The sequence below is a fragment of the Rhinolophus hipposideros genome (genome assembly GCF_964194185.1).
Source record: "Rhinolophus hipposideros genome assembly, chromosome: 9".
NCBI classification, from domain to species: Eukaryota; Metazoa; Chordata; class Mammalia; order Chiroptera; family Rhinolophidae; genus Rhinolophus; species Rhinolophus hipposideros.
The window spans coordinates 65,513,969-65,530,943 of NC_138055.1; the positions used below are offsets into that span (position 1 = coordinate 65,513,969).

The 16,975-nt window shown below is 39.0% G+C and overlaps 1 protein-coding gene across 2 annotated transcripts in view; it reads right to left on the reverse strand.

Moving 5' to 3' along the window:
- The window catches only part of CPM (carboxypeptidase M), a gene marked incomplete at its 5' end in the record, with an annotated part of 66,000 nt that extends 54,827 nt beyond the window's left edge, over window positions 1-11,173 (reverse strand). The window contains 2 exons of one of the 2 annotated variants that reach the window (XM_081060414.1): window positions 10,697-10,859; window positions 11,148-11,171. In XM_081060414.1, the coding sequence (XP_080916540.1) occupies window positions 10,697-10,859; window positions 11,148-11,171 (187 nt within the window). Of the gene's footprint in view, window positions 1-10,696; window positions 10,860-11,141 lie in introns of both variants that reach the window. The other variant, XM_081060413.1, reaches the window with a different exon arrangement.
- Between the last annotated feature and the right edge of the window lie 5,802 nt (window positions 11,174-16,975).

A 16,975-nucleotide genomic window follows, 5' to 3' on the forward strand; every position in this document is an offset into this window, starting at 1 on the left:
TTACATCAATCTGCTGAAACCCCTTCAATCTATTCTCAGAACAGAATTCAAAGCCTCCATGTTTGATTTGGCTTATCAGGCACTCTGTGAACTGTCCCCTGTACACCTCTCCAACTTCATCCAGTACCACTCTTCTCTGCTCACTGCACTTCAGCTCACGGGTCTCATTTCTGTCCTTAGAACACAGCAGAACCCTTTCCACCTCCTGCCCTTTGCACTCTCACCAGCTTCTACACTGAACCAGTGTACGCTATAGAGTCTGAAAACACACTTTGTAGGTACCTTTAGAAGTACATGTTCTTAAAACTCAGAAAGGCCAGAATGTGATATTTCCCAATTTTTCTTTGTTTATTCATCAATAGAAAATTACCAGTAAGAAATAATAAACCGGCTAGGCTTATCTATAGGTTATTCATAGTACAGTAAGATTATTCATCTGTGTCCCTAAGAGAAATAGAAAAAATAAACAAAATGTGTTCCCCAACTGAGCAACCTTCACCTGACATTTAACTCCATGTGACCCTGGTATTATTATTAAGGTGTAAATAAATCTTTCTAATTAAAAATATAAAAATTCTTTAAAATGATCTGTGCTTCCCACATGTCCCCAGGTGTCTACCCTTTCACAAGAGTGAATCAGGTTAAAATAATTTTAATGCTTGGGCTCAACTGAGTTACCAACAATGGGCAAGGGAATGAATATTTAATAGGAACTAAAAATTAAAGTTAAGATACTGTCAACAGTCTACAATGCCTGACAATTAAGTTAGTGAACTTGTTACAACGATGTTGCTAAGCTTTTTTGATATCACAGGGATTATTCAGTATGAATTTGTACCAACTGGACAAACAATTAACCAAGTTTACTATTTGGAAGTGCTGAAAAGGCTGCGTGAAAAAGTTAGACGACCTGAACTTTTCGCCAATTCATGGCTCTTGCATCACAACAATGCACCAGCTCACATGGCACTGTCTGTGAGGGAGTTTTTAGCCAGTAAACAAATAACTGTATTGGAACACCCTCCCTACTCACCTGATCTGGCCCCCAATGACTTCTTTCTTTACCCAATGATAATGAAATATGGAAAGGAAGACATTTTGATGACAGTCAGGACATCAAGTGTAATACAATGACAGCTCTGATGGCCATTCCAGAAGAGTTCCAAAATTGCTTTGAAGGGTGGACTAGGCACTGGCATCGGTGCATAGCTTCCCAAGGGGAGTACTTAGAAGGTGACCATAGTGATATTCAGCAATGAGGTGTGTAGCACTTTTTCTAGGATGAGTTCGCAACCTTAATTGCCAGAGAGCATATTGGTGTATTTCTAAAACCTGTGCCTTTCTGAATCACTCACAGCAAGAATAATTAAACACGTCAAATGCCTTCATCTTAAATCTGTACAACGTTCCTGAGTATGGAGGGGACAAAAAAGACAAAATTGGTGAGTTTCAAATCTGTGCTTAACTTCTTTTTGGAGGGGAGGCTTCATCTGTTTCTCTTTCTTTTTACATTCTCTAAATAGACACTTGAATTATTCTTGTGCTGTTCAAATAAAACCAAGGATATTCACTTACTTTTCTTAATGGAGGTGTGGGTGTCTATTCTATATACACCCTCTGTTCTCTTAGTATGTTTTGTTAGCATTGGAGGTGGGGAAGTGCTGAAGGGAGGTGGGAACAGAACCACTTGAGGCTTGTCAGTGAATAATTCAATTATGTGCTTTACTGCCTGAAAGACACTAACTTCCCCGCTGTCTGTGACTTCTCTGGCTCTGTGGCATGAGGTCCTCCAATTCTACCTTTCCAAGTTATATTACTTTCCATAAAATCATTTTAGCAAAAAAAGGTTACATTGAAAACAAATAATTTCATTTTCTTGAGAGACTGAAGTACTTATTACATACAGTATGTGTAACTATGTAAAGTTATACAACATAAAGTGACATATAGCATAGATAACTATATAAAAGTATATATAAAAAGACGTCCTATACTTATACAACATAATAACACACTACATACTGTACACTAAACTGTATAACTGTATATTTCCATTCATGTTTCGTTTACTATGCATGGAAAAACTCTTCAGCTTTGACCCTTTGAGTGCCTGTCACATAGAATAAGCATGTATTCGGGCCTAGGATACAAAGATGAACAAGGCCTAGTCCCTGCTCTCTGGATGCAATGTAGCTGGAGCCACTGGAAGATGTTCAGGAGTAGAAGCCCAAGGAGATTTCAATTCTGCCCAGGGAATTAGAAAAAGGCTTCCAGGAGGAAGTACCATTTTGAACTAAGCCTCAATTAACTGAATAAATGATCACATGGTTCGTACCATCCATAACTGCTCTAAAAATGTGACGCTGCACTCAATTTCACCTGCTGTATTTGCAATATACCTGCGCACTCTGTCAGGAAGGAGTCTGAAGTATGCGTTCGGGTATCTGTCAGTTCATGTGACTTCAGTGCTGCTCCGTAAGTGTGGCTCTAGTTTGTTCAGAGAGCTTCCGATCAGAAAAATGAAAAAGCTGGGAAAGCAACTAATTGAAACCTCTTTGTTTAAACAAATAGAAGAGTTACTTAGCTGGTTTCTTCTACTGAACTCTGTGATACGGTAAACCCTCCAAATACGTAAGCACTACTGTTAATCCCTTTACAGCCCACATTATCTTCAGCTCTGGGTAAATTCATGATAAGTCTGTGGAGCCAGTTTGAAGGCACTTGTTTGAAGTTGGCGGCACTTTTCCTGAGGCAGTGAAGACTAAGTCCCCCAGTTGAGCTTGACGAAGTTATGGTCTCTGGGAAAGGTCAGAGACCAGAAAATTTGTCCTTTAATTTAAACATCTGACATACAGAGATGAGAAATATTTTTAATGTACAACTCATGTCTGTTTTAACACAAGCTCAAATTAGGACTTACTAACCTCTCAGCAAATTACTATACTAGGGGCTGGCCCGGTGGCTCAGGCGGTTGGAGCTCCATGCTCCTAACTCCAAAAGGCTGCCGGTTCAATTCCCACATGGGCCAGTGGGCTCTCAATCACAAGGTTGCCAGTTCGATTCCTCGACTCCCACAAGGGATGGTGGGCTGCGGCCCCTGCAACTAAGATTGAACACGGCACCTTGAGCTGGAGCTGAGCTGCACCCTCCACAACTAAGCTTGAAAGGACAACAACTTGACTTGGAAAAAGTCCTGGAAGCACACATTGTTCCCCAATAAAGTCCTGTTCCCTTTCCCTAATAAAATCTTAAAAAAATAATTACTATACTACATTGACTTGCTAAGGAGTCAGAAAGGATACCAATTGTTTTAAATCACTACAGAGGAAGATTTGATTTAATTCCCTTCCCCTAACCCAAATGCATGTTGGTATTTGAGATAATATTAAGAATTTTAATACTTTGTTGCTTTGTACCCTTAGACAAAGAGGTACATTCTAAATATACAAGCTGAAAGAAGAAAAACAGAGCTAATGGCAATTGTCTCTCAACTCTAGATACTGCTGTCAGCACAGTGTTATCTCCAGACACACATACATGTTCACTGACCAGGAACAGAAACCTACCACCTTTGGGATTCTGCTGCATAAATTTGAAGTGGATCCTTATCAGCTCTCTATGTCTGTAATTTTAGACAAACAGTTCCTAACCCTATCAGTCTACGACTCTTTTTTATGTCCAATATTTTGCAACCCCTCCTTTACTGGCATTAAATTCATAGAAAATACAACATAATTTCAAAAAGATCAGCTCAGTGTTCAAACTGTATATAGAGGAGAAGTAAAAGGAAAGCAACTTAAAACATGGTATCAATATGTAAAAACTGGGGCACAATTCACTAGAAGACGTAATGAAAAAGTCAGATGCTGACATTTATATAGTTGTCCCTCTCTATCTGCGGGTGATTGGTTCCAGGACCCCTGTGGATACCCAAATCTGCCAATACTCAAGTTCCTTATATAAAATGGTGTAGTATTTGCATATGACCTACACACATTCTCCTGAATACTTTAAATCATCTACAGATTACTTATGAGTATAATACTTAATACAATGTAAATGCTATATCAGCAGTTATTATACTATATTGTCTAGGGAACAATGACAAGAAAAACAGTCTGCACGTGTTCAGTGCAAATGCAACCGTATTGGGCCTAACTACAAAGTACATGTCAAATATTTTCCATCTGTGGTTGATGGTTGATTGAATGCAGAAACTGTGGATACAGAAAACTATAGTTGAGAGTAATTCAGCTGTGTGGTCACTGGTGTCAGGACTTTATGAATGTGAAATATCTCTCAAGCAAATTCAGAGAAAAACAAAATAAAAAATTTCCTCAATTTACCTACAGTTACGTTCCTGGAAAGTTCACTATATATTAAAATCATGGGGAAAAAGTATTTTGTGTGTGCACAAAAAACAGTTTGGTTTTAGACTCAGATAATTTTAAGCTGGTCTTTAACCTATGTACGGCATTAGCAAATATGGGGGACAATTTTTCACTGTGCATAACTATTCTGTGCATTGAGATCAGGAGAATGCACCAGGAGGGTCCCCCTCCTCCCCCACAAAGATTTCTAAGTTATAGCCTACACCTCACTCAATTTCCAAAATTCCCTCTAGAGGGGGCTACCACTGTTCTTAACTCAAGAGATGGCAGTTTGGTGAATAGGTGTCCTATAAGTGTGCAAACCAGAATCTCAGCCTTCTTCTGTCTCATAATCAATGAGTTTTGGCATATAGAAAAGAAAATTTTAAGTCTACACCAAAAAATGGAATTCAAACTGCGTTGGATGGAACTGTGTGAATACTGAAAACAGATCCAGGAATTCCACAGATCACTCAGCACAAGGCCCTTTCTTGGATGATAGAAGATGCTTGTCAACCTTTTCAGAACCACAGGGGTTACGACCAAGAACAGAGAAAAAGTTACTTAGAGAAACTTTTCTCTACAAATCTCTAGCAAAGAGATTTAAGGTTTTTTCACTATTTGGCACAAGACAGACTTTGGTTCCAATCACCCTTCTGTCATTTACAAACTATGGACAATTCACTTAATCTCAATTCTTCACATGTAAATTGGGGAATAATAAAGGTATTTCATACCATTGTTAGAATGAGTAAGTGAAACATATACAGGTATGTAAAGTGCCAGGCAAATAGTAAAATTCAGTTGATGTTAGCTGTCATTATTTTTCTAAAATTTCAAATGCCACTTTCCCCTAGAGGATTTTTGTTTAGATATATTTGAGATTTGGAATAAAAATGATTACTAGATGTAAGAAGCAGAGTAAAACTCTGTGCTACTTTTAAGATATTTTGTCTCAATTTTCTCTTAAAATATTCTACAGACATGGGGGTCATCTAATTCATTTCCTTATAAGAAAAAAAAAGGCAATGCCTTAAAAAAATCCCCAAATGGTTATAAAACAAGGTTGATATCCACAAGATGTTTCAGAAGACTTTGCATTTCAAGTTAAAATAGGGGAAAGACTTACTAAACCAATGTAACTTTAAATCACAAATGTGTATTACAGCTGAAATTCATAGATTTTAGTGGTTTTATTGATATTTAATCCTCAATATGTCCCTCTCTTTTACATCACACAGAGCATTTTATCAGGATCGCAAGAAAACTGGCCTTAAACCACACTTGAGAAATGAACGAGTGTGATAGAAAACTCCATGTTGTGGCAAAATTTAACATACAATGTTTTTTTCCAAGGACAAATCACTAGCCAAAATCTACCCAAGTCAAGGGCAGGAGATGATGAAAGATCTGTGTATATGAACACAGTACATGCATCTTTGGGGTAGGAATCTAAGCCAATTCTAGGGAGATTTTTGAGCATCTGAAATTGTATAAAGACTCCTGGCAGAGGGATTAAATAAATTATCTGTTGAATGAATATATGAAGATGAGAGTTCTTGGAAAACAACCTGAGAAATAAATTCTCCCTTATAGTTTAAACACAACAGTAAAAAGTTGGTACTACGGTAATCTTTCATCATCATCATCCTAATCTCAACATAAGATCTATCCTCTTACCAAATTTCTAAGTACATAGTACAGTATTATTATCTATGGGTAATACCCGGTACAGTAGTTCTTCAGGACATATTCATCTTGTATAACTGAAACTTTGTATTGTACCCTTTGACAAATACTATGGGAATCTTTCAAACCACTAATAGCAGTACTGATTTATGACCAGCATAAGATTTAGAAGAGTTGTTTTCTTCTTGGCATAATTTCTCGTGAGATTATAAATCCATATAATCTTTGTGAAAGGCAATTTGGTTATATCTATCAAATACAGAAAGCTGCTTACGACCAGTAATTTCCAATAAATGTATCCCTAACAGCAGCTCTTATGTAGCATTTACTATGTGCCAGAAATTATTCAACCACCCAGGGTCACACTATGACAAAGTAGAGAATCTAGAATTTGAACTTGGGCACTGTAGTTCCAAAGCCTGTGTTCTGACAACTTTTGCTGTCTTAGTGGTGAAGATGTTCACTGTGGCACTGTTTATAGAAGAAAAAGTTTAGAAGCAAACTAAATGTCCATCAGTGGGGTGTGAGTTAAATAAACAATAGTATATCCATTGATAGGACACAAAGCAGGCATTAAAAATCAAGTTTTACAAAAACTCATAGACACAGACAATAATTTAGTGGTTACCAGAGGGTAAGGGGGTGGGGGGTGGGTGATGAGGGTAAAGGGGATCAAATATATGGTGATGGAAGAGGAACTGACTCTGGGTGGTGAACACACAATGGGATTTATAGACGATGTAATACAGAATTGTACACCTGAAATCTATGTAAATTTACTAACAATTGTCACCCCAATAAATTTAATTTAAAAAAAAATCAAGTTTTAGAACTAACTTGTTTGCATGGACAAACAAGATTATTTGGCTCAGTGGGTGGAGGGGAAAGGCACAAAACAGCACTTCTAGTGGTTCTAGTCTACTAAATGTTTCCTTTGGATGGTGGTATTTTAATTTTCTTGGTGCTTTGCTGGATCTTCCAAATTTTCTAAATGAATTTAAATTCTTTTTGTACTTAGAAAAAAATTGCTAATAACAAATTTCTCTCTAGATCAGCACAGCCCTCAAAATGCAATGTGCCATATATGTAATTTAAAACGTTCTAGTAACCATACCTATGTTAACAAAAGTAAAATTAATTTTTAAGTATTTGTTTAACCTATATGTCTAAAGTATTATCTTTTCAACAAGTAGTCAGTATAAAAATATCATTAATGGAATATTTTACTTTTTTGTATTAAGTCTTCAGTCACTTTAGGAAATCTCAGTTTGGTCTGGTCACATTTTAACTGCTCATAAGCCAAGTGGCTAATGGGTACTGTAATGGACAACACAGTTGTAGATCCTTGGCAGAAGCTATACTTTCAGATCAAATAAGCCTAAACCATGACTCTGAAACCCTCCACCAACAACCTTAATCACCATATAACCATCTACATCTGTGTCGAGATGCTTCTTTACAGAAAAAAAGAGAGGTGCTTGGGAAATAGGTGAATCTCAATTTGAATTCTCCCTCTAACCCTATGAGCTGTGTAATCTTCAGCAAGTTAATTAACTTCTCTGTGCCTCATTTGACTTGTGCGATAAATGAGGATAATTCCTATTTTGAGTTGTGGAGATTGAAATAATGTGTTAAAACACCCTATACGTGGACAACACTGGATAACAGAGATTTTTATTATCTACCTATTGCCCTTTGCAATCTTCCTTATTCAGATAAAGATTAGACTTAGCAGAAGGCAAGACAAGAGTCTTAAAACAGGGATGTTAGGCAATCCTATTTAAAATGGTCCTAGAACTAATTTTTGGGGGTGTGTAGAGGCAAGCTGGGGAGATGCACAATAAATACATTCATATTTTAAAGGGGCTACTGATTGCAAGGAACATCTTTGCTTGCCTCACACACCTTTCATTCAGCAAATATTCAATCCATTAACCAGCTATAGATGACTGAATATGTGCCAGGCATCTTGCTATACAAAGGGGGTTAGAAGTGGAAAAAATGAAAAAGGATGCATGCCCTTAACTGAATAGAGGAGTGAACTAATGAACCAATGAACATTGTACTTTTACTGATTTTCTTCAACTCATTTGTTACTTCTTTTTTTTTTTTTTGAGTTGCTTCTCTATTTCACATAGATTTTCTTTACTATGTTATTAGGTAGTGGGATTCCCTCCAAAAGACTCAACTGAAATATGTTGTCTGCTATGGCTGGATCGAGGTGAAGGGTATACATGGGTTTCAAACACTTCAAGATAAAAAAACTGAAAAAAAAAATCACCAAATGTAATGGAAGGTGATTATCATGACGTATCAATGGGTTTACAGCATCACTCTTTATAACAAAGATCATCAGAAACTATACAGATTAGTCCCAAAGAGGTGAATGACTAAGAAAACTCAGATAATCAGGAGGATAAAAATACTATACGGCAACCAATGTACATCTGCAGACTTTGCCAGTTCATGGAAATATGTAATGAAATAATGTGAATGGGGGAAAAAAGGAATAGAATCCATGATTACAACAATGGAAATAAATGTGATATACACTGACAAAAAATTAAAAATGCATTTGATGAGGTAGGAATATTACTTTCTTCCCTTTTGGGCAGGCTGCCAACATTCATAACAAAAAAAAAAAAAAGGAAAGAAAATAGCACATATAATAAATCCTGTTTGCTAAGCAAACTTATCTCACACCAGAGGGCAGGTCAGCTAGGGAAAATTGCCTACGTATCTAGTGAAAAGAGTGCCGACAAAGGAGCACTGTCTTTCAGTGCTCATGCTAACGTGCAGTTTAACCTACCACTTGGAACCGAATACCAGATTTGGGATTTTTCTTAATCTGAGAAATTATTCAGAACGTACGCGGCGCAAACATTTGACCACTATGGGTCAGATTTTATTTTTACATTATAACTTCTTAGTCCTTTAACTAACTACAGGAATGCGTACAACGTAAAAAAAATAAGCCTGCTGGCTTTCACTATTCTGTGGTCTGATATCATGCGGGATAGATCAAAATAGCTGGTTCACGTTAAGAAAGTCCTCAGCTTTCTTTCACAAGCCAAGCACTTTGTGCTTGAAATAAATAAAAGCTTTCCAAATCATTTACTACTTAAAATTAACAACATCCTCATCATGTTGTGGTTTAAATGATGACTGAAGAACTCAAGTTAGTTGTGTTCAATATTTCCTTTATTTATATAATTAGTATTCTTAGATGTTTTTAAATTTCTCTAGACTTAGCGGAGAATGACTTGATAAGGTTGAATATACATGCTGATTCAAGATAGGATTTCTCATACATCGAACCTCTATAATTTTGAATTGTAGAGCAATATAGAGTAATTCGGGCACAACTCTTTCGCAACGTTGTTTAAAAACAAAGGTACCATTATACACAGAAGCCCAGGATTTTTATTTTGCACTGCACATAAGTCAACTTATGTAATACTTCTTTAAAAACTGTGACCTTAATTTTTTGGGGAAAGAATAAGAATATGGTAGTTAAGAGACTTCCAACTGGCTGAAAAGCTCAGAGCTAAAATCCAGGTAGGGTTTGAACACACTTACAAAGCATTGAGATCAAGATTGCATAAGCTTGACAAAACTTTTGATGTAAGCATTAAATTTTCTGGTAATCTCTTTGGGGGTAGCAATATAATAAAAGACTAAGAAATAATATCTGATAAAATTATTTGCATTGACCCCAAATGTCTAAGCCGTGAAGTAGAGATCTTGATTATAAAATTCACAATCTGGGTGATCTTGGGTAAAATACTTAATTTCTCTATGATTCAAGTTCTCCATCTAGAAAAGTGAGAACTACTTAATGCAATATATAGTTATGTTTATGCTTAATGTATAGTTTCTAAATTAAAACAATAAAGCAATTAAACAATAAAAATCAAAATGCTAGAAGCAGTGCCAATCACTGTTAATGTATATTTATTATTCAGCACTTGTCTTATTCAAATGGATGATTTAAAAAAACAGCCTTTACCAGTATCAGAGCCACTTTTTTTGCACAACGTTAAGCATTTAGACTAATTATACATGACTCAAATCTTACCAACAGAACTGTACTATTTAAAAGAAACTTGAAAAATGATGGTTTTATGGAACTTTAAGCCATAGGGCTAATTATACATGACATAGAAATCTCACCAACAGAGCTGCACTATTTTAGTTTAAAAGAGGCTTGAAGAAATGATACTAACAGTCCAAAATCATATTTAAAGAAGTCAACAAAAAGGGAAACCTGAGATGGATAAACGGACTTCCTTGGCAGAAGTTTATTTAGAAAAGGAGCTAAAATACACAGCCCAGGCAACCAATGTCTGCAAGATCCCAAAAGACAGAAGGCCATTAGCTCATAGGACTCAATGACACCGAATGACTGCGGCGATGTTGAGTAAACCTCAGGTCTTCCTACTACGAGTCCCCTGACAAAATAAAACAGCACGACATACAAAAGCAGAAAACAACCCACAAGCAAGGCACTGGAGTACCCGCTTGGAGTCTGTCTGAGTAGCTTCACGCAGAGGGGGCACGAAGCGAAGGCATATTTAATGAATGAAAGCGAGGACGGGGGGGGGGGGGTTTGGAAAACTGCACGAGACGGACCCTACCTTTCACAGATTTCCCAATACTGTGTAAGTGAGTGATAGAACTGTAGTTTTGGGCAACATTCTTCAAAAACGCTTCCATCTCTTCCTGGTGGTGGTAGCTGAAATCCAGCGTAGCTACCACAGGCAGGAGCAGCCCTAGCCAGAGGCAGGCGAAGTCCATGTTCTAGGGATGAATAAAAATGATAATAAAGCTGAGAACAGACAAGGAAAGGGACCGCGGGGGGGGAGGCTGGTGTGGACGTGACTAGCTCCTGACACTATCGCTCCCTGCTTCCTAAAGAGGTAAAAGTTGGAAGCGACACCTTCGGGAGTTAGTGCGATCGGAACACGGGCAACCTCGGGTGCCCTCCATCGCGCCGCCCGCCCCTCTCTCTCCTCCCCGAGTCGCCCTGCCAGCCGCCGCCCGGCAGCTGCAGCAGCTGCACTCGGCCACACGCGCCCTCACCCTCACCCCTGCACAGGCGCGCACCTCCATCCACCCGCAGGCTCAGCGCGCGGCCAGCGATTATAGCCGGGCCAGGGGGCGGGCTCACCGAGGCCCCGCCCCCACAGCCTGACTGACATCCGCCGGCCCACTCAGGCACCGCGAGGTCCCTCTTGGGCGGGGCGGAGACGCAGCCCCGGGGCCTCTGCCTCTTTCGCACCTGGGCTCTCCGGCTGTCGCGCCGAGCGGGGTTCCCGGGACGCCGGGCTGTGCGCGTGGGCGGCAGTCTTAATCATTGCTGGGTTGGAAGTGTGTCCTCACCTCGGTCAGGGCTCCGGCCGCTGGGGGGGTCCGGGGCGCTCCGACGAGGGGCACCCGGGCGTTGGGGTGTCTCCAGTTGCGGCAAGTTTGGAGATGTGAAGAGTTCGGCAGGGTTCACGCGCTGGGAAGCGCGGACGGGCCACTGGCTCACCTGGAGTCCCGGGGTGCGCTGCGAGCTCGGGGCTCCCGGAGTCCCACACCGGCTCTGACGGGTTTCTGCAGCCGGAGCTCCCCCGGGGCCGCGCTCCCAGCCACCCCAGGCTGCCCTTGGCTGCACTGCCTGCTCTGCAGTTGCATGGGATTTAAGAAAAAAGAATGTATGTGTGTAAAAGTTTTGAATGCCATCAAGTATGTAGTCCAGAAAAATTTCTGAGAAGCATATATATACATATATATATACACATACATATATACGTATATATACATATATACATGTATATATACACATACACATGTGTATGTGTATATATATATAAATATGGAGTGCGATTTGATTAAATCAGAGCTAAATTTAAAACTGGAAATTACATGGAGGAAAGCAGAGCCATTATTTGTAAATCCAGTGCTTTCTCCACCAATACTCGAGTTCAGTTTCCATTCTCTCTTGGTAAAATGTTTCTTTCTGGAAGGATGGGGTAGACTGTGTTTACATTGGGGAGAACAAGGACTTCATCGGAACCTGAGAGGCAATACACCTGCCACACACATTACCTGTTAGGATAATGAGGGACTCTTTTGAAAATCACTGATTTGCAATAACATTCCTCTTCAACAGATTAAATATAGCGATGCCAGGGCCCCACCCCAGACGAACTGAACAGAAGTTCTCTCAGTGACGCCCAGGAGAGATATTTTTAAAAAGTGCCTTTAGTGGATCCAATGTGCCTTCAAGAGTTTGCCTGTCCTTCTGTTGTTGTTACAGATATTAATAGATGCTATTGTAGAACTGAGCTCTTAGGAACCCTGAGACCTCCTGTGAGTCCCAGGCAGTACATCCAAGAGGTTTAAGAGCTAAGACCATAGTGTCACATGATCTGGGGTTCTGTGTAGGTGTTTATTAAAGAAATAATCTAGTTGAATAGCTCTTCAAGCAGAATTTTCTAAGACTTTGAAAATCTTAATATGACCTTATTGGGTTTTTGAGTAGATTTTTTTAAAGGTATGCAACATCCCTATGTTCATTGCATTATTTACAATAGCCAGGATATGGAAGCAACCTGTGTCCATTGACAGATGATTGAATAAAGAATATGTGGTCTACATATATACAATGTAATATTACTCTGCCATTCAAAAGAACGAAATCTTACCATTTGAGACACAATGGATGGAGCTGCATTATTTCATGATGCTAAATGAAGTAAGTCAGGGAAAGACAAATACCATATGATTCCACTTATATATGGAATCTAAAAAACAAAACAGAAACAAACTCATAGGTACAGAGAACTGATGGCTGCCAGGTGGGAGGGGTTTGGGGGGCTGGGTGAAAAAGGTGAAGGAATTAAGAAATACAAATTGGCAGGTACAAAATAGTCATGGGGATATAAAGTACAACAAAGGGAATATAGTCAGTAATATTGTAATAAGTATCTATGGTGTTGGGGGTACTAAACTAACTGGAGGATCACTTCGTAAGTTATATAAATGTCTAACCATTATGAAGTACACCTGAAATTAATATAATGTTGTAAGTCAATTGTAATTGAAAAATAAATATAAATAAATAAAATATTTATTTTTATAAATATAAATATTTTTATAAAGAAAAAATAAAATGTTCCAACTAAAAAAATCCATTTAATATTATTTTAAGATGAATGAAAATAATTTTCCTTAATATAAATCATTTGCTCTTTTTATAAAGAATCTCCTGAAATTGTAAATAAATTGAATTGTCATTTAGATTTTTGTAATGGAACTAAGCCAATTAAAATTAAATTAACATAACAGATAAAAGCCAAATGATTTTTCAGTTAATTTTTCTATGCAAACACATCTACCTGTGAAGCTGTCTTAGTTCAGGTCTCACAACAAACACCCTAGACTGGGAACCTAAACAACAGATATTTTTTTCTCACAGTTCTGAAGGCTGGAAGTCCAAGATCCATAGCACTAACCCTATGATCTGTATGAATGAGTAAGTATTCAATATTAAGTAATGTTAAAAAGGTATGCTACCGTTACTATGTTAAATGTGACTTCTACTAGATAGCTTGAAGAGATTCTCCTTTCACTGTTGTTTACTGAGTTCTGAAAGGAGGGGGAATGGACTTTGAGGAGATTAGCTAACTTTAGGTCAAGTTACTATAAGGAATGGGAAAGGAAACTGACAAGGAACAAAGTGAAGGGTTGCTGATCTGACTTTAGGAATCATACATTTGATAGAGAAGCAGTGGTAGTTACATGAATTCCTCTAGTGGTTGTGTGTCTAGAGACTGGAAGCAATGGTAGCTTTGAGAACTTTCACCTTTTCAATTAAAGGAAGCACTTAACAGCTTCTCTTGGGCAATTGTCAGCATCACAACTCTTGTGCTTTGGGGCCATTATTAAGTGAAATAAGGGTTACTTGAACAGAAGCACTGTGATACTGCAACCATCCATCTGATACCTGAGACAGCTACTAATGACTAATGGATACAGTGGACAAAGGGATGATTCATGCCCGGCGTGAGACAGAGCAGGACAGTTCGAGATTTCATCATGCTACATCATTAGAATGGTACACAATTTAAAATTTATGAATTGTTTATTTCTGGAATTTTTCATAGAATATTGTTGGACCGTAGTTGACCACAGGCAACCAAAATGGTGGAAAACAAAACCGTGGATAAGGGGGGACTACTGTAATTCACACTTGTAAGTTCATCCAGTCATTTTCTTTTCTATGATCCTTTTGAAAACAGCCTAAATCATGTCCATTCAACAATGACCTCCGCAAAATGAAACTATAAATATACTCAGACAACACCTAAAACAAATTCTCTTGTCTTCCCTTGATTAAGTTGGTTAGTCATTCTGTCGATAATTATTAAACATCTAATAATATGCTAAGCACTGTGAATACCATGGTGGAAAGTTAGAAACATAGCCTTCACTTTAACAGAGTTCATATGCTATTGGGGAAGACTCAGAGATAAATAACCACTCAAGTACCATTTTGATGTGTACTACAGACAGGAAATTATAGGATATTATGAGATAGACTGAGGGTGCTAGTTGGGTTGGAGTGGGCATGAGTGGAAGTCAGAAAAGGCTTCTTGAAGATGTGTCTGTTTAAGCTGAAGCCTGAAGGATGGAGAAGTGGAGGGCCCAGGAAAAGAGAATGTTATATTTTACATTCTTATATAGTTTTTATTACATTTCTTCACAAACATTAGAAACAATATTGAGATAATGAGCAGTTTCATTTTTTTTATAGATTTATACTATATTTTCATATTTTCTGTCTCCAGAATCCCCTCCCCAAACAACTCTAATAGCTGTTCCCCATCTAAAGAGGTTCTGAACACCCAATTTGAATATGGGGTGGCTCCCCCACCACCCACAAGGAATTCTCCGGATACCAGCTGGGTGTCCTACAATTTACCGCAATTCTGACGCTCTCCCTGAAGGTAGCTTCAGATGCCACAGGTTAAGAGTTCAGTTCCATATGGATCAGAGGTTCCCATGACCTCCGATGGATTTGATTAATTTGCTGGAGCAGCTCACAGAACTCAGAGAACCATTTTACTTACTAGATTATCAGTTTATTAATAAGATCTAACTCAGGAACAGTCAGATAAAGAAAATGCATAAGGGCAAGGTATGGGGAAAGGGCAGGGAGCTTCTATGTCCTCTCTGAGTGCCCCACTCTCTTGCTCAATCTCCATCTGTTCACCAACCTGAAAGTTCTCAGAAACCCCTCTTTTCTGAGAACTTTTCTTCATTACGCAGGCATGATTGATTAACTCACTGGCCATTGGTGATAATTTCAACCTCCAGCCCATCTCCCCTCCCCTGAACCTTGGGGTGGAGATGGGACTGAATGTTCCAACCTCTAATCACCTGGTTGGTTCTCATGCCAACCTACCCCCATCCTTGGGAGCTTTCCAAAAGTCATCTCATTAACATAACAAGAGACAACTTTCAGTTCTCATCACTTAGGAAATTCCAAGGGTTTTAGGAGATCTGTGCCAGAAATGGGGATGAAAACCAAATATATATTTCTTATTATAAACCACAATATCACACCATCCCAAAGCAACTCTCAAGGCCCAAATAGAATCTAACAAACAAACAAACAAATAGGACCCAAACCGCTAAGGGCTCTGAGCTTTTGCTGAGGTAGGCCTTTATTTAATTACTGCTGGGGCTGATCTTCAGACTATAGGTGAGGTTATTTCAGTATCTCCTTTACAGAATCAACAGAAATATTGAAAGTTAAGTTTTATAATTGTCCCCTGATCTGTGTCCCTAAATAACCCAGATTTTATTATCTGCCTATAAGAGCTGGAATATAGATATCAGATAAATACTGATCATTTATTTTCTGGGGTTTTCATTGAAAATGTGAAACTATCTGTTTTATGATTTTAAATGATCATTTTCTGGAGAAGATGGGGGTGATGGGGGCCTTGCTCATCTGCTCACTCCTGGAGCCCACAGCTCCTCCAGCCTTCACCAGATCTCCTTCAATTTCTGTGACCCTTGGACCAGGTGTGTGTTTACTCCTGACGTAGGTGCCTACTGCTCCTGGAAATCATCTGCACATAGAAGTTGGAGGCTTGGAGGCAGGGTGGTAGCTAGTCATGTGCTGGAGGGTTCCAGCTCATCCCTGCAAGCTCCTGTTTGTCCTTGCTTTCTTCAACTTCCCATCCATCTTTCCTTCCTGACTACCTGCCTTGTGCACTGCAAGCCCCATCACCAGATGAAGAGGCAATAGCCTTGTGTGGACCATTTAACAAACTCCAACAATTGCTCATTAATGGCTAGATTCTTAAATCCCTCACTCTATATCACTCCTTGTAGTTCTGCTTCTTGGATTGAACTCCACCTGGCACAGGGAATTAAATATATAGACTTTAAGGTCTGACAACCTGATGGCACCACTTCCAACTGTGTGACCTTTGGGCAACTTAATCTGTATGAGCCTTACTTTCCCCATCTGTTAAATGGGAATTCTAATCCTTTCCTTCCAGGATTGTGGTGAGATAATAAATAAAAATCACATAACAGTGTCTACGCTTCAATAGCATTCAACAATTTGTGTGTGTGTGGGGGGGGTGGGCTGCCAGGTTTAGGGAGTACAGTATAGGACAAGGCAAGCAAGTCCCTGTTCTGATAATTCTTGGGGTTTGCGGGGGAACAGGCAAGTTAGCAAGAATTAGTAAGTACACTGTGGTAAGTATTCCTATAAGGGGAGGAAAGAGTAGGATGGGAGGAACAGTTTAGTCTTGGTGGTGAGTGGGGGTGGGGTATGTCAAGGAAGGGTTCCCAGAGGAAGTGGCATCTACACTGAGACCTGAGGACAGGTAGGAATCCTTGAGCCTTCT